We start from the raw sequence: 26,003 nt of genomic DNA, 5'->3' as shown, positions 1-26,003 counted from the left end.
AGACTTAGAGAAAGCCTTTGACAATGTTGACTGGAATACTCTCTTTCAAATTCTAAAGGTGGCAGGGGTAAAACACAGAGAGAGAAAGGCTATTTACAATTTGTACAGAAACCAGATGGCAGTTCTAAGAGTCGAGGGGCATGAAAGGGAAGCAGTGGGTGAGAAGGGAGTGAGACAGGGTTGTAGCCGCTCCCCGATGTTATTCAATCTGTATATTGAGCAAGCAGTAAAGGAAATAAAAGAAAAATTCGGAGTAGGTATTAAAATTCATGGAGAAGAAATAAAAACTTTGAGGTTTGTCGATGACATTGTAATTCTATCAGAGACAGCAAAGGACTTGGAAGAGCAGTTGAACGGAATGGACAGTGTCTTGAAAGGAGGATATAAGATGAACATCAACAAAGGCAAAACAAGGATAATGGAATGTGGTCGAATTAAGTCGGGTGATACTGAAGGAATTAGATTAGGAAATGAGACACTTAAAGTAGTAAAGGCGTTTTGCTATTTGGGGAGCCAAGTAACTGATGATGGTCGATATATAAAATGTAGACTGGCAATGGCAACGAAAGCGTTTCTGAAGAAGAGAAACATCGAGTATAATAGATTTAAATATCAGGAAGTCATTTCTGAAAGTATATGTATGGAGTGTAGCCATGTATGGAAGTGAAACATGGACGATAAATAGTTTGGACGAGAAGATAATAGAATCTTTTGAAATGTGATGTTACAGAAGAATGCTGAAGATTAGATGGGTAGATCACGTAACTAATGAGGAAGTATTGAATAGAATTGGGGAGAAGAGGAGTTTGTGGCACAACTTGACAAAAAGAAGGGACCGGTTAGTAGGACATGTTCTGAGGCATCAAGGGATCACAAATTTAGCATTGGAGGGCAGCGTGGAGGGTAAAAATCGTAGAGGGAGACCAAGAGATCAATACACTAAGCAGATTCAGAAGGATGTAGGTTGCAGTAAGTACTGGGAGATGAAGAAGCTTGCACAGGATAGGGTAGTATGGAGAGCTGCATCAAACCAGTCTCAGGACTGAAGACTACAACAACAACAACAACAACAACGATAGAATTCTATTGTACAACATTCTTCACACATCATTGCAATTGGTGTTCCATAGGTGTCCTGTTTGTGCATCATTATTGTCAGTTACAATTACTGTGGGCCCGAGACTGTGCCCTGCACGATGCCAACCTATGCAATGATTGCAGCGCCACCCACAGTGTTTCTGTTTTGGCACTGCACAGATTTTGAATAGTGGCCAGGTACCCCAGTACTAGCAAAACAGTGTCATATCGTGCAGATGGCACAGCTGAGTACTTTCTGTCAAATAGGCGAAGTAGGCATGTTAATATAAGCCCACCTGGTAATAAAGTGGCTTTGATCTCTTTTAAGTGCTTGTGGGGCAAATCAAAGTCTGCAGACACTCACAAGTTACAGCACTGGTAGCTTTGTTTTACCAAATAAGGAGTCACTATGAACTTAGCAAATGACGGTTCACTGGAGGACGATGGACTGAGTAATTAAATGGAGATTACGAAACTGGCCATTTATGCCATAATTTAAAGCACTGGCATATATTAATTGGTATATCTTCAGGAGTAATACATATTAATAAAGGGCCAAACTTCAAGATTTCTTGTTCCTACTTACTTTAGTTTTTTGAGAGATCACAAATTTTAAAATAATGATGGCAGAAGGTAAAATTATCCTCCCATGAAAGAAGTCCAAGCCTATTTCTTCCTCTTGAGCTTCCAAACCTCTTGCTCACCCAACAAAATGGCCTATTTGTGACAGAATTACAGCAAACTGTGAAACCTAATGGGTACACAAAAGAAATTATGTCAATGCGATCATTTTGGCTCAGCCATTCCCTACAGCAGCTGTTATATTCACATATGTTTCTTTCGAAATCATTCTAGAAATGACAACAGAAGGTAGCAACACTCAAGGAACAAGTCACAAGATGACCGTACATTGTTTCCATACAAAATAAAACCAGCTTTTAGTGATAGATGGCTTGCACGTCGAGAAAATCATGGCTCAAATTATACTCTGCATGGTTTTATTAACACAGAGCTGCAGCCTGAGCTATGCTGAACACTGTTCTTTTGATGATAATCTTAAAGAATGAAGATTAAAACTAAAATATAAGTCCTTCTCACTAGTTATGAAATTAGATGCTGTTGTATTCTTCCTTCCGGTATTGTAAAACCATCAAAAATGAAGTCCACAGATTTCCTATGTCATGCTTCACTCATTTGTACTATTCCTCACTACATAAGTTACCTCTTGCACAGCAACATTTCTATTTTGTTTAATTGTTTCACATCTTGGACATTATTTATGTATTTTTACTGCAGAACCGCTAAGAAAACCACCAGAAACCAAAACTCCCACCAACTGATAAATACAGTGACTTGAAGGCATCCACAGAGCCAACTGCCAACCACTCTGGGATGTATGCAGGAATCTCTCATTTTTGAAGTGGTTCCACAAGTGCTATTCACAAGGTTTATGAAGCTGCCTATGATGCAATAATTACCAACGCAGAACGGACATGGTGGGTCTCTCTGCCCCAGGTAGATTTTGTTTTCAAAATATCCGCATGAGTACACTTTTTATGAGTAAGCTGTTCACTGTAGCTTTCAGTTAACATTCCTAGAGACCACTGCTCATTTCATCATTCCTGTTTGTTCACCAGTTGATTGCTCACATGGGAAAATACATATTCTGGGTCCGAGAGATCCACCCCATCCGTTCATGTGAGCTTTTTCTGCTAATGCTCTTTTCTTATCGTACTAACTGAGAGAAATGAAACTGCTTCAAAATGGCTTGGCAACTTTCACCAAGTGAGAAAAAAATTGAAAAACTGTTATTAGAGGATGGTAACGATTTATATGTAGATCCTAATTTTGTTCTTGAAAGTGTTCACGATACAGGAAGTGAAATGAATGATGAACAGCTGGACAGTGAAGATAATATTATTCCTGTCTTAAGTGCAAGTACACTCACTAACACTAATCTAAATTCTCTGTTAAGGTATTTGCAGTTGGTTCTGGCTCCTCTTAAAGTGAATCATCATCTTGCTATTTGTCGAGAGACGGATGAACTAAGTGGCTGACAAAATGTTCACAATGAAAATGTCTGTACCAGATCTCTCAATACAATTATGCATTTGCCTGGTGTCAGTGGGGAAACCAGAAATGCTAACACCATTGCCAAGATCTGAAATCTGTTCACTAACAATTATTTGCTCAATTTGATAATATAGAGCACAAAAACACACACAGATAAAATGAAACCTCTTTATAAAAATGACCCAAATACTACATGAAACTTGGAAAGAAAAAGAGGAGTTCAAGGTATTTTTGGGCCTTTTGTACATTTCTGGCATTCTCCACAGATGCAAAATGAATATGGAAGAATTTTGGCACATTTGTAGTACAGGAACAGAACTCTTCCTTCCAAGTATGTCACTGCAAAGATTTCATTTTGTTTTGAGACGTGTTACACTAGATAATACTCACACAAAAGAGGAATGTAAAAGAGTGATAATTTGGCCCCTGTACTTGATGCCATGGGAGGATTCACAAAAAACTGCACAAGGCATTACACAACAAGGGGATAACCTTAACACCAGATGAAATGTTACTATATTTTGGCGGACACCATTGTTCCAGAATATAAGAATAAATGTGTAATTTGCTGAAACCAGAGATTATTATGTTCTGTAACAAAGAGTGGAGTTGAGGTGGCTGACTTCAAGTGTTCAGAATATAATGCTGAAGGCATACAAGACGCTAGCCACTGTGCACATTTTATGCTATTTTGAGCATTTCTGGTATAAATGTATTTGTAGTATAAAAAGAACACACAGGACTGGATATGTCAAGAAGGCTATTTCCTAAGCAAATGGGTTTGGAACTGATAAAACCATGCTCACAAAGCAGTAAACTCTGAGAAGTGCCAACAATGGATTGTGGGCTTGTCAAGATAAACTGCAGCCATTTTCCATTTCACAGAACAGAGTAACAGGTTGTCAGTTGAATGAATGCAATCCTCTAATATGCCATGAAGACTGGTGTTACATATATTTTTGCAACCACCTATACATGAACTTCGTGCATACCACAAAGTGGCTATATTTTGCAGTAAATTCAGAGCAATACTGAAGCTGTATCTACGGATGTTCCATTATTACTGATATGAGAAAGTATCAATATTTTTGTTCCAATACCTACAGTATCGGGTAAATACAAAAGATTCAACAATTTCATAGTATCAAAAGAAATCTGATAGTACCAGTATCTTGGGTATCAGATGTCTACAGGAAAATAATAACATTCCAACAACTACCTAATAATAAACAACATTTATGCAGTATCTATACAGTATACAGGAAACAAACATCATAGTTAAAATGACAAACAAATCCAGTCATATTAAGTACACTGGTATGCTAAACTTCAGGGTGCCGATAACTTTCACATGATGTGTCACTGTGAGTAACACACCTTGACGAAATTTGGGCCATACATAGAATGAACTGTTACAGTACAGTACCAAGGGTAGCTGAAAGAAATACACAGTGAAACACAAAAATTACACTTTTATTCAAAGACTATGATTACACTGAACTCACTGTGATTTATGACGATCTCCTGGACTTTATTAAAAGTGAGACATGGCTCATAATAGAGTGTGTGAACACCACAAATGGCAATGCATGCTCTGCAATGTGCTCCAGTGCCGACAACAAGGTTGGTATGGAGTAGTTGTGGTAAGATGTCCCATTCCTCCAGCAGCGTGGTTAACAACCGCTGGGTGGTCGTCGGCGCATGTGGACCTGCTGCAATACATCTCCCCAGCAGATCCCACATGAGCTCAACAGGATTTAAGTCAAGGGAACAGGCATGCCAGTTCATTAGCTAAATATCCTCTCATTCCAAGAGCTGCTCCACCTGTGCAGTTCGATGCGGCCACACACTGCCATCCGTAGAAATCAACTCAGACCAAATGAATCCCTGAAATGACACACATGGGAAGGTGTACTGTGTCACAATAATATTGACTGGCGAGTGGAACATGTTCAAAGATTTGGAGGTCAGTACACCCATGCAACATTATGCCCTGTCACCGCAACACCAGGGCAACCAAAATGACTCTGTTTGATAATGTTCCCATGTGCATTGCTTGTTCCCACCTCTCGCCATGTCAGGGTACATACTGCACCCAGGAACACTGGCGATTGTTTTGGGGGTCCAGGTGGTATGCTGTGGGGAGGCATAATGTTGCATTTATGTATTGACGTCCAAATCTTTGAAGATGTTAACATGTTACACCCACTAGTCAACGTTATTGTGACACTATACTCCTTCCCCATATGCATATTTTCATTTTTATGCATGACAATGTCCGACAACACTGAACTGCACAGATGGTGCAGCTCTTGGAACAAGAGAATATTCAGTGAATGGACTGACCCGCCAACTCCCACAATTTAAATTCCATCAATCATGTGTAGGATGCATTGGGGAGATGTACTGCAAGACGTCCAAATGCACCAACGACCATCCAGCGGTTGTAAAGTGTGTTGGTGATGGAACGCCCTACCATAAGAACTTCTTACCAACTTTGTGGTCATTCAAGGGACCACATTGCAGAGCAGGCATCAGCATCTGTGGTGATCATGCATGATATTAAGAACAATGTCCCACCTTTTGTAATGTCCAGGGAACCATCATAAATCACAGTGACTTCAGCGTAATTATTGTCTTTGAATAAAAGTATGATTTCTGTTGTTCTCATTGCATATTTCTTTCAGATACTTTCTGTATTATACTACAGCAGTTCTTTCTGTGTATGGTCCACATTCCATCGAGGCATGTTATTTGGCAGCAACGCATCATGTGAGAGTTATGTTGGCATGTTTTGTACACTACAATTAGTATAAATGAAGAATCATTGATGGTAAACCAGGGACTAAAACAAATATGTGAGCCTCACTAATCCTTTTTGATATGTATCAACAAAGTTGCATAAGAGTGGAATTCTAAAAACCACCAAAAGATGGTCCTCGGAAGGAAAAAACTTACTGTCACTATTTGATTTGCAGATGACCAAGTTGTTCTAGCAGAGAGTGAAAGGACTTTACAAGAAAAAGTTTTTAAACTTAATGAAATTTTATAAACTTATCAAATGGTTATATCAGTAAATAAAACAAAACTGATACAATGGAAGGCAAATACATAATCAGAGCGAAAATAGAGATAAACAATAAATAAAAAAAGGTATATCTGTTCAAATATATCGATACAGAGATATCAATATACAAAATTAACTCAGGCTGACTCAAAATACACAAAAATATAATGCTATAAATAGTTGTATAAAAAGGCATCTTGGTAGAATTGTGAGGAAAGAGGTAACACTAAGACTGCACAACATGGAGGCAAAGCCTTCTCTTATGTATGGTAGTGAAAACTGGAGCCTAAGAAAAGGAGATGAATGAATAATTGAAGTAGCTTAGATGTGGTTTCTGAGTTACTTCTTGGACTAGCACTGAAATAGTGCTGAGTGAAGATGCAAGACCACAGTAAGACATAAAAACAACAATGTAAAAAATGTATTAGACACTACAAAATCAAAAAAATAAGAAAAAAATAACAATATGGTATGGACACATGAAAAGAATACTTCCTTAATGCCTGCTGTGGCGAGCATTACATTTCAAGATACAGGATGGGCAGTGAAGAGAGGGGAAACAACGGTTTTATTAACTTCCTTTGGTTTTGGAATAGACCAACACCCACTCCTTGACACTGAAGAAGAAGAAGAAGAGTATGTACCCATTACCTTGGAACAATTTTAAAAAGTGTTTTCACATGTATGTGAACTGAATATAGGGAAGATGAAAATCATCTTCCTGTAGCAAAATCTCTTCTTCACAGGTAGGTACACATCTCAATCATTTCAAGGAGGTAAAGGGAAGGGGGACGGAGATCCAGCATTTCTCAACACTCGCAAGATGAAGACACAGAAAGGCATGGACGCAACACAAGTGACTGTTTATGTTTGGTGAATCTGCTGAGGAATTGTGTCAGGGTGGGTGGCACAAGCTATTGTTTACTTCTTTAGTACTAAGAAATTGGTAAGCTTCAACATAAGATCACTCGTTTGGTTATGATTTATCACAGCGCGCAACTGCAATGAGAATTTGCACAACAGTATGTGTAGTTATACATTATACACTGTAATCTTAACATGGTTCATGCTGACGCAGTTTAATTTCCATATTTCACCAGTGTTCTATGCAAGTCCTCTTTGTTACAGAACAGCTAAAAAATATACAAAAAGTAATTGCTATCTTTTGATACTGTCTGTTTTGATACTTTTATTCTGATGTCACAGAGGTATACAATTTTAAGTATTGGTGTTGATACCAAACATTTTATTAAGTCTGGTATTATAATGCCCCAGATGTAGTAATGAACAGTGCTAAATACATTTGGTTTCGGTCGCTTCAAATCACATGTACAATGATCACACAAAGTTTCTATGAATGCTAGGTCTGCTGTTGGCGCATTCTATAAAACAAACAACTCTCTTATTATTGCTTACGTGTCTTCCAATCGCAGATGTAGCCTCCGCCTGTGCCCAGCCCCATTTTTCTTTCTTTCATTTTCTACTTTATTGCATGAAAATGCAATCACTTCAATGGAAAAATGAAAACTGGTTTTCACCTCCGTGTTTCTGTTACGTAACTGTGGTCACTTCCTATCTTCAAGTAATGAATGAGACGTGAATCTATTCAATTTGTAATCATAAATCACTTCAATGTTTAGGTATTGCACAATTCACCAAAGCATTACCTTTTTGTTGATGAAGTCACTCGCTAAGTCCTTCAATGTCTTCAGTCCTAATGAACCAGCAGGTGTAGTTACTGTATCTCTAACAAGTCCAAACTGGAAGAGGAAAGTAACTTCAGGACCTTCCATTGTGGTCTGCATCATCTGTACAGCAAACATACATATTTAAAGTTAGTTAAATCTCTTGAAGGAAATGCACACTCTCATTGTGGAGCATGCAGGGGGACCAGAATAACTCTGTCCCTTACAGCATCAACCCATTACAGTTTAAGCGTGAATTATTTCCCCCATTTTCAAACCTTGCTAAGCAATGACAGAAAGTCAACAGTGGCTGCTTCTCATGGTGAACATGATCTGAGTTTACATACGCAGCCAAACGTGGTGAATCACTAAAGGTGTGTGGCAGAGACTAAAATTTATTACACAAAATATTATAGCTTCTTTTGTTTCCTTCATATACTGAGCATGAGAAACAGTAATATGTATTCAAAGCATGCACTAATTATCCATGGGAATTGTCTTTCCTTCATCCTATGTGTTTGGAAATCTCTGTTCCACCATGAGAAATATCTTATATTTATGTGAACACTTCTTCAGTTATATACCGGTTGCACCATGCAGCAGAAAACATATGGATCTCAGAGAGCAATATGGGTACGAATTTCACAAGCAGACATTTGGTCAACTGTTGTCCTTTGCCAGCTTCCGAATACTGTCCAAGTTTGTGAACTGCCTATGCATACAAGCATAATAGATACTGTGAAAGCCTGCCAGTGCTAGTCCACATATTGTCTTCAGCTGGAGTTGGTGATCATAACATGCAAGAGTACTGGTGTGTAAGGAAAAAATTAAAAATTTCAATTACACATACGTGCTAGTGGGAGTTCTCCAGAGTGTTCAGAAAACAAGGAGAGAAATATTAAATCTAACATGATTGCCTTCACTCAGACAATGACTTGAGAATTTCACAGTTTTGATGGCAGTTCTTCAACCAGCAAGATATTTATCACAACTTTCGCACAATGAAATGGAAAACATTTGCAGCTTATGTTTCACTCTTTGATCCCTTGAAGTACAATGTACACAGAGCCAGCTTTATAAAGTCCCTGCATTTTGAATATTAACACAAAATCTTCAAGAGCATGGTGGTTTTTTACTAAACTAAAAAGGAACATATTGTATTCACAGTGAAGAATTCATTGATAAACCATCAGCAGTGTGTTCATAAAGGAGCAGAAATTTAATAAGCCCTCTATCCAAGGGTTTGTAGGTAGGGGCTTCTAACCGTATAGATGCATCATGCACATCGGCTTCTACAGAAACTCTCCCCCCCCCCCCCCCTCCCCACTTGAGAAGGCTAAAAGAATAATTTCAAAGAAAAAAAGGACAACATTCTATGGAGGTATCATTACTTCACTACACAATAAAAAATTCATGGCTAGGAGGGTAAGTGTCTGACTACAAATCCAAACCTAGGGTTTCTTTCTGCCATTTATTGCTCCTCTCACCTTTGGTAATGCTGTGTTATTGTGAAAAATTCCAAGCTGCATCATTTTTTGGAGTCTGTGTTAAATGGCAGGTCCCACTATAGCTGGCTGGGTCAGTCAGTTCAAAGGTCAGAGGAGAGGAAACACACAAAAACTAATAGCATCATGTCTTTGATAGTACTAAGGTGTTAAAGGCAGCCTTTGGACAGAGAGCAGATTCACCTAATGAATAAATTTTCAAAACAAGAAGGAAAATAGGGAACACAGCATTACAGCATGAAAAACAATAAACTCAGTGAATGATACTATAGTGAAGTACTGGAGATTTACTTGGTATGAATTATACTCCAGTTTTTTATGCAGACTTTGTTGCTGTTTTAACAGTGTCTTATCTTTTAGTTTTATTTTCCATGCTGTAGGCTATGTACACAGTTATTTACACATTCCATTTAGTAGTGACCAAAAGCGATTAAACCTCAACAACATCCACTTTTCATAGTGATGAGCAGTGCACTCAATGTCACTGGGTAACACACTCCACTATACCGTGCGAGCATTTACTGTTCTCAATTTATGTTCACAGTCTCTATGGGAGTGATATACAGAGGGCTGAAGAATGTTCCTATATTACAACTTGAAACGTGCCTTTGGAATTTTCTGAAATATGTTTTCAGGAATATCAGGCACCTGTCTTAAGTGTCTGCCAGTTGATGTTTTTCAACAAATCTCTTTGGCTACTCATACACAATCTCCTTAGTATATACTACCTGCCATGTCAGTTCAAACTGATATATGTGGTAAAGACCACACAAGTGCAATGCAAACAATATCTTTCTTGAGCCTATTGCAGGTAGGTAGTTCGAAAGGAGGGTTGTGGCAAGGTAGCAGCATCAGCAGCAGCTGAGCTCGTCTTAAGTTAGTTATGTCAGTCAGAAATTGATTTTGAAACGATAGTATGTATGAATGGTAAAATCGAGGTACTGAAAGCAATACTGATGCCAGAGATCAGGAATAATTTAAAGAAAGGTAAAAGTATACATGGGGTGGGCCAGTCTGCAGGTCAGAGAGTAGAAAACGGTTCCCCCAACTCTCAGCATGAGATGAGAGGCACCTCCCATTTTTCTGACCCCCACCAACCTGATACAGGGTAAAAAAGTAATAGAATACATAACTCCTTTCAACCAGGAGATCTGTAAGACAAAGTGAAAAGGCTAAAAATGTAACACCAGTAGAAATGACCATAATAAAGTGAGAGAAATAATGAGGTCGGAAGGTGGATGGGTATAGTTAAGTGTCTCTAGGGCACAGAATGCAGGAGGCATCCCTCCCACAATAATCCTTTCCTCGATCCAGGACAATCAAATGTTAAAGGTGGGAATAGAAACAACTCTCTTTGTGGAAACATAAAAACCTGTTCAATTATTCATCAATATCATCTAATAGCACCAAGGCTAAGGAATCCTTAACATTTTGTCTTCATCAGAGTGCTATATGATAGGACACACTTAAAAAAAAGTATAATAGAGCATGACAGATAAAAGTAATTAAAACAGAGTAAAAGAGGGATGACCATGGTATCTGGCAGAGGAGGTTGGCTTAGTACGTGGCGGGAGACACTAGTCCTAGTCACCTCACCCCGCCCCCACCACTAGAACTTTTTAAAATGCTAGAGCTGAAATAGAAACCAATTTCCTTGTGAGCATGGAGTTTATTAGAGGGGCCAGTAGCCCACCAGAGAGATCTGATTTGCACCTGCAAATCCACACCTGGGATCATCAAAGTGGATGTTAGGTGAGTAATGGCTTCTCTAGGCAAACAGTATTCAGTTCATTCCTCGGGTTATCATCACGAATTGGGACAACTGAGCACATAGTACAACTAAGGTCAGAGATAAGACTAAATAACAGAAATTACACGGTGGTAAGAGTTACACCAATGAATATCCTGAACACTGCTCACTGAGTCCCTATAAATTAAAACACGGTCCAGGGGGCATCTGTTTAATAAAATGTAGGGCTCTGTTAATGGTTAGCAGCTCTGCCAAAAAAAACGTATGTTCCTTGCAACACTCATCCAGACCGGTGGGAGTTTTGAAACGATATCTTGTTCTATCCATGGTTTTAGAGCCCTCAGTGTAAATTATGGTAGCACCCTGATACTCCTAATGAAACAACAGGAACAAAAGCAAAAAGGTAATGGGGATGACAAACTTTAGGTCCTTGAAATAGATCGGTCTCAATTTGTGGTCTGGTTACTCAAGGAACAGAACACTTACAACTGACAAACTTACCCAAACGTTTGGGCATTGATACCCCTTGTATGAAAAAAGAAGTTCTCTGTTTATCTCACCGGAAGCTAAGTTACTTTCTACTAATTATTAATTGGTGTAGTGGAATTGTTTGTAGTGAAATTTGTATTGTTTGTATTTGTGTTGTTTGTTTGTAGTGTAATTTATATTGCTTAATCTGCCATCATGTGTGACAAATGTGGATGATGTCATAGATTAGCGAGCACGGGAGTGAAATGTCAGGATTGTGGGTTAGTGTTTCACTGGGGGGATTGTAGCAGGGAAGCTGTTATAGTGCCAGATGAGGGTCGAAAATGGAGTTGTAGCCATGACAAGAAAATTGTGAAACAGGTAAAAAAGACTTGTGCCCTTCAGGCTGAACTAGAAATGGTGTACTTCGAATTAGACAGGTTGAAGGGGGAAAGAGACAATGTGAGCTGGGAACAAGTAACAAGTCGTAGTCAGAAGGAGAAAACCCCAGAAAACACTTTTCCAGTGAGCAATCAGTTTGATTTGTTACCTGAAGTAGAAGAGCCTCACACAGTTTTTGAGCAAAGTAGGGTGCAGTGGACTCTTAGTAACAATTTTAATGCTAGGCTGGGAGTAAAGTCAAGCAGAAAGAAAAGAGTCCCGCTGTTAGGTAGCAGTCATGGGAGAGGAGTAGGCCAGTTGCTACAGGATAGGTTAGGAGTCGAGTACCAGGTCATGAGCATTGTGAAACCTAATGCTAAGCTAAGCCAGGTTACAGAAGACATAGGTACCCTGTGCAAAGATTTTGATTGTGAGGACCATGTTCTTACAGGAGGAGCAGGAAACAGCCTGGCTAGCAATTCGGACTATAGTATTAGGTGTGACCTGGATGTAATAGGAGCAACAACAGCTCACACTTGTGCGCTTTGTGGATGTTTTGCAGCACCATGACCAGCTCTGGGTTAATACGGCTGACTACTGTGTTAACAGAGAGCTCAGGGGGGGGGGGGGGGGGTTACTGTTGGCAGACATTAAAATGCATATGTGTGCTGTGCCTGTTGATGCAATTGGGAGGTGGGGTTACACTAGTTGTGACCTGCACCTGAAAAAGGAGGGGGAAGGATAGATTAGTTGATCTTCTTGCAGAAAATGTAGGGGGGGGGGGGGGGGCACATCCAAACAAGAAAAAAAAACCTGTGATTACAGGAGTCAAGAGGGACAGATTTTTTCAGGTTACAGTCAGGTTACAGACAGAGAGTGCTGAAAGAGATTAAAACAGAACAGTGCCATAATGTCTGTACCAGTATTCAAAGAAATAAAATTTTTGTGTTTCATCAGAACATTAGATGATTGAAAAATAAGATAGCTCAGCTTCTTGTATGCCTATAAAGTGGGGTAAATTCTGAAGGTATAGATGTTTTGTGTCTCTATGAACACCATGTAACCACAGGGATGGAGAAGTTAAATTTAAGGGATTACAGATTAGCATCTTATTCATGTAGAGTCAACACGGAAAAAGGAGGAGTTGCTACTTATATAAAAACTAGACACAAAGTAAAAAATATTGAAACAAATAGTTTTTGTGTAGATCAGATCCTTGAAGCATGTGCTTGTTAAGTTGCTACTACAATATACTTCTATAGTAACAGAATATTGTAATATAGAAGGGAAGCAGTGGTTGAGAAGGGAGTGACTCAGGGTTGTAGCCTCTCCCCGATGCTATTTAATCTGTATATTGAGCAAGCAGTAAAGGAAACAAAAGAAAAGTTTGGAGTGGTATTAAAATCCATGGAGAAGAAATAAAAACTTTGAGGTTCACCAATGACGTAATTCTGTCAGAGACAGCAAAGGACTTGGAAGAGCAGTTGAACAGAATGGGCAGTATCTTGAAAGGAGGGTATAAGATGAACATCAACAAAAGCAAAACAAGGATAATGGAATGTAGTTAAATGAAGTCAGGTGATGCTGAGGGAATTAGATTAGGAAGTGAGACGCTTAAAGTAGTAATGGAGTTTGGCTTTTTGGGGAGCAAAATAACTGATGATGGTCGAAGTAGAGAGGATATAAAATGTAGACTGGCAATGGCAACGAAAGCGTTTCTGAAGAAGAGAAATTTGTTAACATCAAGTATAGATTTAAGTGTCAGGAAGTCGTTTCTGAAAGTATTTGTATGGAGTGTAGCCATGTATGGAAGTGGAACATGGACGATAAATAGTTTGGACAAGAAGAGAATAGAAGCTTTTGAAATGTGGTGCTAAGAAGAATGCTGAAGATTAGATGGGTAGATCACATAACTAATGAGGAGGTACTGAATAGAACTGGGTAGAAGAGGAGCTTGTGGCACAACTTGACTAGAAGAAGGGATCGGTTGGTAGGACATGTTCTGAGACATCGAGGGATCACCAATGTAGTATTGGAGGGCAGCATGGAGGGTAAAAATCGTAGAGGGAGACCAAGAGATGAATACACTAAGCAGATTCAGAAGGATGTAGGCTGCAGTATGTACTGGGAGATGAAGAAGCTTGCACAGGATAGAGTAGCATGGAGAGCTGCATCAAACCAGTCTCAGGACTGAAGACCACAACAACAGCAACAACAACAGTAATTGCAACAATCTACAGATCCCCTCAAGGTAACTTTCAGCTATTCATAAAAAATCTAGAGGCATTATTGAGCTACCTATCAGACAAAAAGAAGCAGCTGGCAGTTTGTGGTGATTGTAATGTAGATTTCTTAAAAGACACGGATAGGAAAAATGAGCTAGAATCTTTGTTTGGTTGTTTCAATCTAGTGTCTGTTGTAAATTTCCCAACTCATGTGCAGCAGGGTAGTAGGTCACTTATCACTAACATTTTCATAGACAGTGCTACCTAGCGACTGGAAGAAAGCGCAGGTCGTTCCCATTTTCAAGAAGGGGCATAAATCAGATGCGAATAATTATAGGCCTATTTCGCTTACGTCAATCTGTTGTAGAATAATGGAACATGTTTTATGTTCTCGTATTATGACGTTCTTAGATAATACAAATCTCCTTCATCATAACCAACATGGATTCCGCAAACAGAGATCATGTGAAACTCAGCTCGCCCTATTTGTCCAAGAAATTCACAGTGCCGTAGACACTGGCGAGCAGATTGATGCCGTATTCCTGGACTTCAGGAAGGCATTTGATACGGTTCCGCACTTACGTTTAGTGAAAAAAATACGAGCTTACGGAATATCGGACCAGGTTTGTGATTGGATTCAGGATTTCCTAGAAGAAAGAACACAACATGTCGTTCTTAACGGTTCAAAATCTGCAGATGTAGAGGTAATTTCGGGAGTACCGCAAGGAAGCGTGATAGGACCTTTATTGTTTACAATATACATAAATGACTTAGTTGACAACATCGGTAGCTCCATGAGGCTATTTGCAGATGACACGGTTGTCTACAAGAAAGTAGCAACATCAGAAGACTCGTACGTACTCCAGGAAGACCTGCAGAGGATTAATGAATGGTGCGACAGCTGGCAGCTTTCCCTAAACGTAGATAAATGTAATATAATGCGCATACATAGGGGCAGAAATCCATTCCAGTACGATTATGCCATAGGTGGTAAATCATTGGAAGCGGTAACGACCGTAAAATACTTAGGAGTTACTATCCGGAGCGATCTGAAGTGGAATGATCACATAAAACAAATAGTGGGAAAAGCAGCTGCCAGGTTGAGATTCATAGGAAGAATTCTAAGAAAATGTGACTCATCGACGAAAGAAGTAGCTTACAAAACGCTTGTTCGTCCGATTCTTGAGTATTGCTCATCAGTATGGGACCCTTACCAGGTTGGATTAATAGAAGAGATAGACATGATCCAGCGAAAAGCAGCGCGATTCATCATGGGGACATTTAGTCAGCGCGAGAGCGTTACGGAGATGCTGAACAAGCTCCAGTGGGGGACACTTCAAGAAAGGCGTTACGCAATACGGAGAGGTTTATTATCGAAATTACGAGAGAGCACATTCCGGGAAGAGATGGGCAACATATTACTACTGCCCACATATATCTCGCGTAATGATCACAACGAAAAGATCCAAGAAATTAGAGCAAATACGGAGACTTACAAGCAGTCGTTCTTCCCACGCACAATTCGTGAATGGAACAGAGAAGGGGGGATCAGATAGTGGTACATTAAGTACCCTCCGCCACACACCGTAAGGTGGCTCGCGGAGTATAGATGTAGATGTAGATGTAGATGTAAACAATTAATATGTACCCAGTTGTTAATGGGCTATCTGATCATGATGCACAGTTAATGGAAATAACACATATAGCACCTTACAGGCTTCACGCTGGTTCATACAAGGCAGGGAGGCTCATTTATGAGAACAGGGTACAGAGAAGAGGTAGAATGGGATGAAGTATACACAGAAAATGATGTTGATGCCAAATTCAATTTATTTCACAGTAAATTTGTCTCAGTATTTCAGAGTTGCTTTTCTGAAATGTTATCCAAAAAAGCCATTACAAAGGCAAGTAAGTCATGGATTACTAAGGGAATTAAGATATTGTGTAAGAGGAAGAGGGAAATATATGGACAAGCAATAAAGTTAAATGATGGTGATGTGAGTGATGATTCACAAGTTGCAAGTATTTTTAACAATCACTTTCTAAATGTAGCAGAAAAAAGTGATAAAGGGTCCAGTTGAAGAAGCAAAAAAATATGTCAAAATGTCATTCCTCAGGACTTTAGGCCTTTAGAAATAGCACAGACATCCCCCACTGAAATTAAGGGAATCATAAATATACTGAAAAACAAGAGCTCATGTGGTGTTGATGGAGTCTCTAAGAGAATTTTGAAGTGTTGTTCTAATTTAATACATGGAGTCCTTAGTGATATATGTAATGCTTCGCTGGCACAGGAAATTTTTTCAGACAGATTGAAGTACGCAATTGTCAAACCTCTTCATAAGAGAGGGGACAAGAGTGACTTAAATAATTATAGACCAATCTCATTGTTGACTTCATTTTCTAAAATATTCAAAAAAGTTATGTATTCAAGAGTAGTCTCTCATTTAAGTGAAAATAATTTACTCAGCATGTCACAGTTCGGATTCCGGAAGGGTTACTCAACTGAGAATGCTATCTACACATTTACCCATCAAATAGTACAAGCCCTAAATAACAAATTATTGCCAGTTGGTAATTTCTGTGATCTTTCCAAGGCATTTGACTGTGTGGATCATGTCACACTCTTAGAAAAACTCAGGTTTTATGGAATTGAAGGCTATACACACAGCTGGTTTGAATCATACTTAACGAGCAGAAAGCAAAAAGTTGTGCTGAATACCAGAAATAATGTTGGGAGTGTGGTAAATTCTAGTGAATGGGGAGTTATTACAAAGGGAGTCCCACAGCATCCAATTTTGGGTCCTCTGCTGTTCCTTATTCGTGTGAATACCCTTTCACTAGTACTTTTTTGCAGACGACACGAGTTTTTACCATTTGTGCTACCCTTTAGAGAAGGGAAACCACAGAAAACCTAAATCAGGATGGCCTCATGGGTTCGAACTGTCTTCCTCCATATGTGCATGGAAAGGGAAGAGACTCTTATAACTGGTACAATGGGATGTACCCTGTGCTGGACAGTTCAAAGTGGTTTGCAGAGTATAGATGAAGAGTTAGCTGTAAATGTAGAGGATGCAGGGCCTTACAACAGTCCTGAATAGCTGTTACAATGTCTCTGGTTGACTATGGTACCAGCCCCCAGTAGAAAGGGGGATAGCATTTCCAGCAGCATAGGTGATCACATCAGATGCATTTCCTATAATTTTTCAATGAAAACTAGTGAAGAGAAGATGAAGATGATGGTACATGTAAACAAATGCCAGGTACCCATTCTGAGAGCCCAACATGGCAAGTGGTACATTTTGTGATACCAAGGAAATGACAAGATCACCAAAAGTGGTCACTGTCAAAAATCATTGCATAGAGACCACTGTTGCAAGGACACAAGACTGGGAGAAGAGACTGTAATGTTGACAGCCGAAAAGGTATCATAGGTGCCAATAATGTGGGTAGCAGTGTCATCATTGACGAGACAATTTGGAATCGGAATGAAGTTTTATGTACCTACCAGACAACACGGTATTCCTTATCACAGAGGGTGGTGCACATTGAAATGCCCAAGTGAGGGAGAATTGTGAGATTTAAGTAACCACCTCATGTTAAGTAAATACCCTGCCTGAGAGTAAATAAATGTTACAAAAGGTGATTGCTGGGATACCCATTCACAATGACATCTGTGCAAATCAATGCACAGAAACCTCCAGATGTTCTCTCGGGGTCAGTATTGTTCCCACAGAATGCAGAGTAAGTGTGTCCTGGTTAGGTGTGACGGGACCTACAGTGCCTGTCACATCCCACCATCATGTCTCTCACCATTATGGGTGGAACAACATCAACGATTATAGTTCAGATTCCAACGGCACTGGGAGATCTGGCATTTATATGGACACCAGAGTAGCTTTCTCCTGAGATTTCTAATTTATCTCCTTAACTATTTTAGAAGGTTGGGACTCTTGAGAAAGCTGATCCGCTGTGCAGTTAGAAACTGAAGAAGATCAGGCAACTCTGAGACCAACAGTCCACGGCTACCTCAGTCACTGGCTGGTGTTTGGGTAGCTGATCTGTAGATTTCCAGGTAGAGGTTTCCCTAAAGGGAACAATGTTATCAGTAGACATTGGAGGAGCATGCTGCTTCTACAGCCAGATGCATGGAGTCTAGGACCTGGAAGATGGTGCTGCAGAAATCACCAGAGGAGGGAGTATATCTGCTCCAAGGCTCGATTTACTTGCAAGACTACCAGAGGTCTACATTGGGAGAACGGAGGAAGTAAATACTTGAGATAATGCCAATGACCGGGCCACAGTAGAGTACTTTCTCTGAGTTTCAAAATATGAGAGATGGTCAGAGACTTTAAGTTTCTGGATTTTGTGTTCCTTAAGTATGGTAGCACACTTTGGGGACTGGGAAGGCTGCTCATCTCTGTGTTTCCACGCAAAGGTGCTACCTCAAATGTAAAGTTTTCATGAAGCGGCCAATCACAGTCTCCAAAAGTTGTGTCGTTTGTTCACCAAGAAGACATACGTCTGAAGTGCTGACATTTAAAGAACACCATCAAGGGTGGGAAATACGGCTTCACATCAGAATGGTACACCATGATTTTAATTTTGACAGAAAGCAAATTCTTCTCAAAAGTGAAGAGGAATTCTCCAGTGATAACCCTGTTGTCTGAAGGGCCTTCAGGCACAGAATATAAGGAGTGGAGCCCTCATTTCTCCAACTGTTCACATAGTTCTACATCTGCCTGCGGTATTAAGTCCTGGTGAAAAATTTTCCATGACATGTCAAGAAGGGAAAGTTCTTAAGATTTTAAGTATCTGCACTGAAAATTCAGGTCTGTCGAGACTGCCAGAGCCCCATGACTATCGGCTGGTCTTTTCACTATACCCAATATCTGCTACAATGACACCTACTCCAAATGAGGACCCTCCTGCTGGTGCCAAAATCAGCCAAAACAATGGGCACCTGGCTTGAAGGCCACTGCCCAGAGTCCCATCACCCCAAAGGGAAAGACAGCTCTCCTTGACATGCATGGAGAAATCACAGCTCAGGCATCGATAGTGTGTTCCTGGCTTCGTCAGGGGGGCTACTACCACACAGGTACCTGACTGAGCTCCCACCTAGACTGGCTCTACCTTGCTCGACAACTTTTTCCACATGATCCACACTTCTGCAAAAACCTTTGAAAAGATGGAGATCAAACCCAGATGTGGGGACCAAAAGTGAGTTAACCAAAACAGGTGGTGAAAACAACGTGACAAAATAGGAAAAGCCATAATCACTGTCCTAAAAGCAAGTTAGGTTGCTGGCAGGAAATCTGTCCTAGGGACCGAGTCTGAGGAAAGATATAATCTGAGAGTGGTACTGCACCACAGGAAAGGAAGAAGTACTATAATGGCCTGGGGCCTGATGCTCATCATGCACGTAATCACAGAAGAGTTATGAGCTGCCTGGGGTGGAATTTGCTGAAAAGAGCAACATATTTATCCTTAAAACACAAGAAAAAAATAAAATGTTCACTTAACAAAGGCCAAATATAATTGAAAACGAAACTGATTACATTTTATTACATGCAAGAAAGATGTGATGTTTCAAAATCACTTTCCAATTTAAAATGATCTTAGATTTAACCATAAACTTTAAAGAAAACCTAGGATCACTTGTATGAAAGTTCTCCAATCATGTCACCATTGGAGTAGACTTTAATCATCCAACTATCAATTAGGAAAATTACAGATTTTTAAATGGTGGGTGTGAGAAGAGGTTCTGTGAAACACTATAAAATGCCTTCCTGAGAACTGTATAGAACAAATAGCTCAGAACACCACTCCTGACAGAAAAATACTGGACTTAAAATCAACTAACACATCTGACCTCTTTGAGAATGTCAGCACTAAAACTGGTATCAGTGATCATCAGGCAGTTTTAACAACAATGATTACCAGAGCACTAAGGACAATTAAACAAGCAGACAAATTTACATATTCAACAAATTACATAAAGAGGCAAGAGAGTCTTATCTTAATAAAGAAAGCCAAACATTTAGCACTGAAGGGCAGCATGTAGAACTGTGGAAGAGGGTTTAAAACAATACCATGCACTTTATAGCTGTGTATCTAGTAAAATAGTTGAGAGGACCCCTCTATGCTATAAAGTAACTGTAAAGAAACTTCAAAGGAACAGAGCCTACTGTACAATAGGTGTTAAACAAAGCATTGGCTATAGATAGAAATATACTCATGAAATGCATCTCGCTGTTAAAGAGGACAAAGCATTAAGGCTGCCATGGCTAGTGTAGCAGAATATTATAAAAAAAACTCTCACAAAACCCAAAGAAATTCTCGTCATATGTAAACACTGTTATTGGTACCAAAGTTAGTGTCCAGACAATCACGGCCGAGCTGGGATCCAAAATTAAGGTTAGCAAAGCAAAGCAAAAATTCTTAACTCTGTTTTCAAATGTTGATTTATGAAGGAAAAACTAGAAGCATTGCTTTACTTTAATTCTTGCACCACTTCAAAGTGAATGATGTTAAATGTTGAGAAACAACTGAAACTGCTACAATCAATGAAAGTTCCAGGGACCAATCAAATAGCTACAATATTCTACATCAAATCTGTGGCCATGTTAGCCCCTCTTTTAACCATAATCTACTGTAGATACCGCGAATAAAAAATCAGGCCTAGTAGTTAGAAGCAATCACTCATCAGACCTTTCAACACGAAGGTTAGTGGAGGTGATTCACAAATCTACTGTCCAGTATCCTTGACATCCATTTGTTGCAGAATCTTAGAACATATTCTAAGCTCAAATGTAATGAGGTATCTTGAACATAACAACCACCTCCATGCCTACCTCCTTGGAATCCAAAAACTCACACTTTTATCATAAGATATTCTGAAAGCCATAGAACAAGGCAGTCAGGTAGACACAGTATTTCTCAATTTCCGAAAAACATTTGAAGCTTTTGACTAATCAGTACACCTACTCTTATTATCATAATTAGGACTCTATGGGGTACCAAGTGAAATTTTACTGGAGAGAAAATTTTTACATAAGGACGACACAGCAAGTTATCTTGGATAGAGAGTCATCCACAGCTGTAAAATTAACTCAAGTGTGCCCCCAGGGAAGTGTGTTGGAACACTGACTGTTCATGTTGTGTATTAATAACCTTGCAGGGAATATCAGTATTTCATAGCAACCTCAGACTGTACACAGATGATGTTAATTATCTACAATGAAGCACTTTCTGCAAAAATCTGCACAAGTATTCAGTCAGATCTTGATAAGATTTCAAAGTGTGCAAAGATTGGCAACCAGCTTTAAATATTGAGAAACGTAAAATTGTGCACTTAAAAAAAAAGAGAAAGAAAGTAGATGAAGCAAGTGTCGACTTCGATTCACAGATAGAATACTAGGAAAATATAGTCAGTCTGCAAAAGAGAATGCTTACAAATCACTTCTGTGACCCACCCTAGAATTTGCTCAACTTTGTGAGACCTGTATCAAATAGGAGTAACAAGAGGTATGGAACAGCATACATAGTCACAAGTTTGTTTGGCCAATGGGAGTGTGTCACAGAAATGCTGAAGAAACTTATCTGGCAGATACCTGAAGACAGACACGAATTATCAATAGAAAGCCTACTTATGAAATTTCAACAACCGGCTTTAAACAATGAATTTTGGAATATATTATAACCCCCTATGCATCAGTCCATTAGGGATTGCAAAAATAAGATTAGACTAATTACAGAGCAATTAATCTCCAAGCAATTATTCTTCCCGCACTCTGTACAGGGATGGAACGGGAAGAAGCTGCTACAATTGATACAGTGGGAAGTACCCCCTGTCATGCACTTCACAGTTGTTAGCAGAGTATGGATGTATATGTAGATGAGCAAAGTTAACATGAAACGAGAAATAAGTGAGATTCATTTTATAGCAGTAGATTATGAGAATTTATTTCAGAATAATTTGGCCTTCCAGTTCAACTCCTTAGAACTGTACTTTGCCATACACATATAGACCAAAGGATCAGCTATTTAATAAAGAAACTCATGACCAAAAAATCAAAAGATCATATAGGAATATAAAAGGAAAATCGAAATAAAATTTCAAATTAAGCAAAACAACTATTAAAGAATAGGTGCTATTTTTTAGTAAACAACAACAGTGCAACATGATAGAATATGCTAAACCACACCACACTAATCTGAAATGTCTTCAACACGAGATGAGATACGATGAAAATTTGAGTAGAAAAACAAATGAAAACAGTAAGAGCATGAAAAAGAAGAAGAAGAAACTAGTGTTCAATAGATATCACATTTCAGATAACAAAGTAACTAACAGAAAACTGTTCAAGCATTCCACAGTTTCTTTAAATGTCTGTATATTTCAAAAGCTGAATCAAATACACAGATACTTAATTATGAAAGGAATGTCATTTCACTCCAAATAGTTAAAGCCACAGGAAAAAGAAAAGAAAGGGGGAAAAAACTTCCAACACTTACAGAATATCTGTGGAGGAAGACATCTATGTGTAACTGGAACAACACTACTTGTTCTACTGCCAGACAGCAGACAGAGGCAAGAAAACCACAAACCTACCACCATTCTCCCATAAAGGGACAAGCATAGTTTATAAGTAGACACAGCACCACAGACGACTTGAATGGCACAAATGACATTACAGAATGGATCAACAACAAAAACAAAATTTAACTAATAGGGCCTAGTACATTATATCATACAGTGAACGCTCTATAAAAACAAAAGCATCAATAGGTGTAGCCCAAGGAAGCATAGGAGCATGTCACATTAATTTGGACAAGATATGCGTATTTAAAATTTTAATAAACTAGCGAAAGCTGTATGAGAAACAAAAAGTAATTATATGTGTTTTCCAAATACAACAAAATTAACCAATAGAAATTCAAGTACCAAAACTGGTGTAACAGGAAACTCCAAAACTGTACATTTCTGTTAGGTATGTGACAATTTTTCCCCCCAAAGCAAAAGGAAAGTATTTTGCAAAGTTGGTACCACTGACAACTGCATCTAGCTTATCTGTGAAGCACATCTAAAACTGGCTGCCAACAATCTGACTGTGCAGTTTTAGTCACATTCTAAGAAGCAAAGCTAGTTTTCTGTATAAAGCTGTGAGGAAATGCCATCTGGACAGAGAACTTCTATGCTTTAATTTCATCAACAAGCGTGTCTATTTTAACAATCAATTCCCGCCTGTTTATGTTTGTTTCTGAAATATGAGATGTAGTATTCTGCTTTCATAAAGCACCTACCAAGTCTATTCTTACTCCAAAATATGGTCATGTTTCTGTGATGGTTAAATCTAGTGGCCACATTTCATACACCTGGGAAAGGAAGATGAGAAAACTAGAAAGACAGTATCATCAAGAGAAGAAAAGTAATGCAACACTGGCTGGAAAAGGAAGAACAACATGAAAGGGTTGCAGAATGAAAATATTATCAGCAAGAGAAAGAAAAATTTAAAAACCAGAACTAAGACACAAAAGTTCACAAATTCCTCCACAACCATTGGCAAAAAGCAGTATGCCAAGTTAAGAAAGCACTAAAAAAAATAAATAAATAAATAAAAAATAAAAAAAAATCACTGACTAAACACGACAGTGGTACTACAGAAAATTTACAGCAAATTGTCACCAACAAAAATAAATAAATGTTGTAGGTGAAACATCACACATGGACAGATCTGATAAAACTGCACAAGACATCTGCTATGTAATGAAGGTTCTCTCTATATATAATGATATTTGCAAGATATCTCCCAACAGAAAGGATGTCAAACGTATTAAAATAGTGTTCCAATGCAGAACAGGTACATCGAAATGCATATCAAACAGGTCTACAAAACAGTCACATATACATACAGGTCTTAGTAATAATAAAACGTTCTATCTAACACTTAGTTTCATGTCACTTGGATCATTTGCATGATAAATTGTAATTATGTAGAATGAATAATATTATATTCACACTACAAATTACTTTGTAAATATAACTACATGCTGATCATTTTCAAGTTTACAGATTAGAGTTCGTAATTCCTACGCATCACTTCTTAGACATTACAAGAATAGAAATTATTCAACAGAACAGAAGGAATTGTTAAGGAGAAACTTTTTCAGTTTATTTTAAATTTTACTTTGCTGCCAGTCAGACATTTTATATCACTAGGTAAGTGATGAAAAATTTTGGCCGCAGTATTGTGCACCCCCTTTTGTGCTAAAAACACCTCAATGTGGAGTAATGATGGTCATTTTTCTTTCTGGTATTGAAACTATGTAAATCATTGTTTCTTTTGAACTGCAGTGGATTATTTACAAAAGACTTCTTGAGGGAATGCAGAATGCTGTACTCAGAATGCCCAACTACTTCGACAGATGTCAACAACATGATTGTTGGTGAGCACCACACAACATTTTTACAACTATTTTTTTTAACAATGAAGAGTTTCTTTCTTAAAGATGAGTTATCCCAGAACATTACTCCATGTGTAATCTCTACAACAAAATGGTCAGGAGGTCTGCATGTGCATATATGAAGAGAATGCATAGTTACTAGTGAATAAACGTTTCCGTAAGACACCATGATTTCTATGCAATACAGATGCAATTGTTGCTGAAATACACCGCACAATGGAAAATGTCACCTGTTCAAAGCAAGAGTGCCAAAACTGTGGAGTAAACACTGTGAACAAATTTCTTTCTGAAGTTATAGTTACCAAAGGCATCACCAAATCCACTGGGTCTGTGGAACATCAGCTGCAACAAAGATGACTCAGTTCATAACCACTGCAGAAGCATTTGCACTTCAAATATTGCTGAGACCTCCATGTCTGCAACAGCATTAGAATTTCATGCACTGAAGAGAAATTTGATGGGTGGCAAAATAATTTTGCATTCTGATTTATCAGAGTACCGTGTCATCAGTTTTAAAAGGTAAATAATATAAGGTCACTGAAGTTTTGAAAGTGTCACATTATTTACAGTTGTGCTGTACTAGCATGATACTGGTAGAATTGAACTAAAGGCAGCTTCATATGGCTTTATACCTGATTTTACAAATCATAACAAGTATGTTGTTCCCTTTCATTACACTACTTTAATTGATTTCCAACAATAGACCATAAAATTGCATTCTATCTTTATTGGACTGATTGAGCAACATCTCAGATAAAAAAAAGTAGACCCATCTTTGAGAACCTTGAGCATCATGGAGGAGACTTAGGATTTCCTGGTGACTAAAGCTTCTTTGCAGCAGCTTGTGGTAAGGGTGTAGCTGATTTAACAGGAGATAATATCACATACTTCCCCCATGAACCATGGACCTTGCCGTTGGTGGTGAGGCTTGCGTGCCTCAGCGATACAGATGGCCGTACCGTAGGTGCAACCACAACGGAGGGGTATCTGTTGAGAGGCCAGACAAACATGTGGTTCCTGAAGAGGGGCAGCAGCCTTTTCAGTAGTTGCAGGGGCAACAGTCTGGATGATTGACTGATCTGGCCTTGTAACATTAACCAAAACGGCCTTGCTGTGCTGGTACTGCGAACAGCTGAAAGCAAGGGGAAACTACAGCCGTAATTTTTCCCGAGGAAATGCAGCTTTACTGTATGATTAAATGATGATGGCGTCCTCTTGGGTAAAATATTCCGGAGGTAAAATAGTCCCTCATTCGGATCTCCGGGCGGGGACTACTCAAGAGGACGTCGTTATCATGAGAAAGAA

General features: G+C 38.9%; 1 protein-coding gene across 1 annotated transcript in view; it reads right to left on the bottom strand.

The window, feature by feature from the left end:
• The window catches only part of LOC126257955 (serine/threonine-protein kinase D1), a 191,641-nt gene extending 165,888 nt beyond the window's left edge, over nt 1-25,753 (bottom strand). The window contains exons 1-3 of the mRNA XM_049955604.1: nt 25,587-25,753; nt 25,001-25,040; nt 7,885-8,025 (exon numbers count right to left, since the gene is read on the bottom strand). Of these exons, the coding sequence (XP_049811561.1) occupies nt 7,885-8,025; nt 25,001-25,009 (150 nt within the window). The 5' untranslated portion in view covers nt 25,010-25,040; nt 25,587-25,753. The remainder of the gene's footprint in view (nt 1-7,884; nt 8,026-25,000; nt 25,041-25,586) is intronic.
• Nucleotides 25,754-26,003: the final 250 nt, after the last annotated feature.

The sequence above is a fragment of the Schistocerca nitens genome, chromosome 1 (genome assembly GCF_023898315.1).
Source record: "Schistocerca nitens isolate TAMUIC-IGC-003100 chromosome 1, iqSchNite1.1, whole genome shotgun sequence".
NCBI lineage: Eukaryota > Metazoa > Arthropoda > Insecta > Orthoptera > Acrididae > Schistocerca > Schistocerca nitens.
Note: the sequence above shows the minus strand (reverse complement) of the source record. Positions and strands in the feature narration are given on the sequence as shown.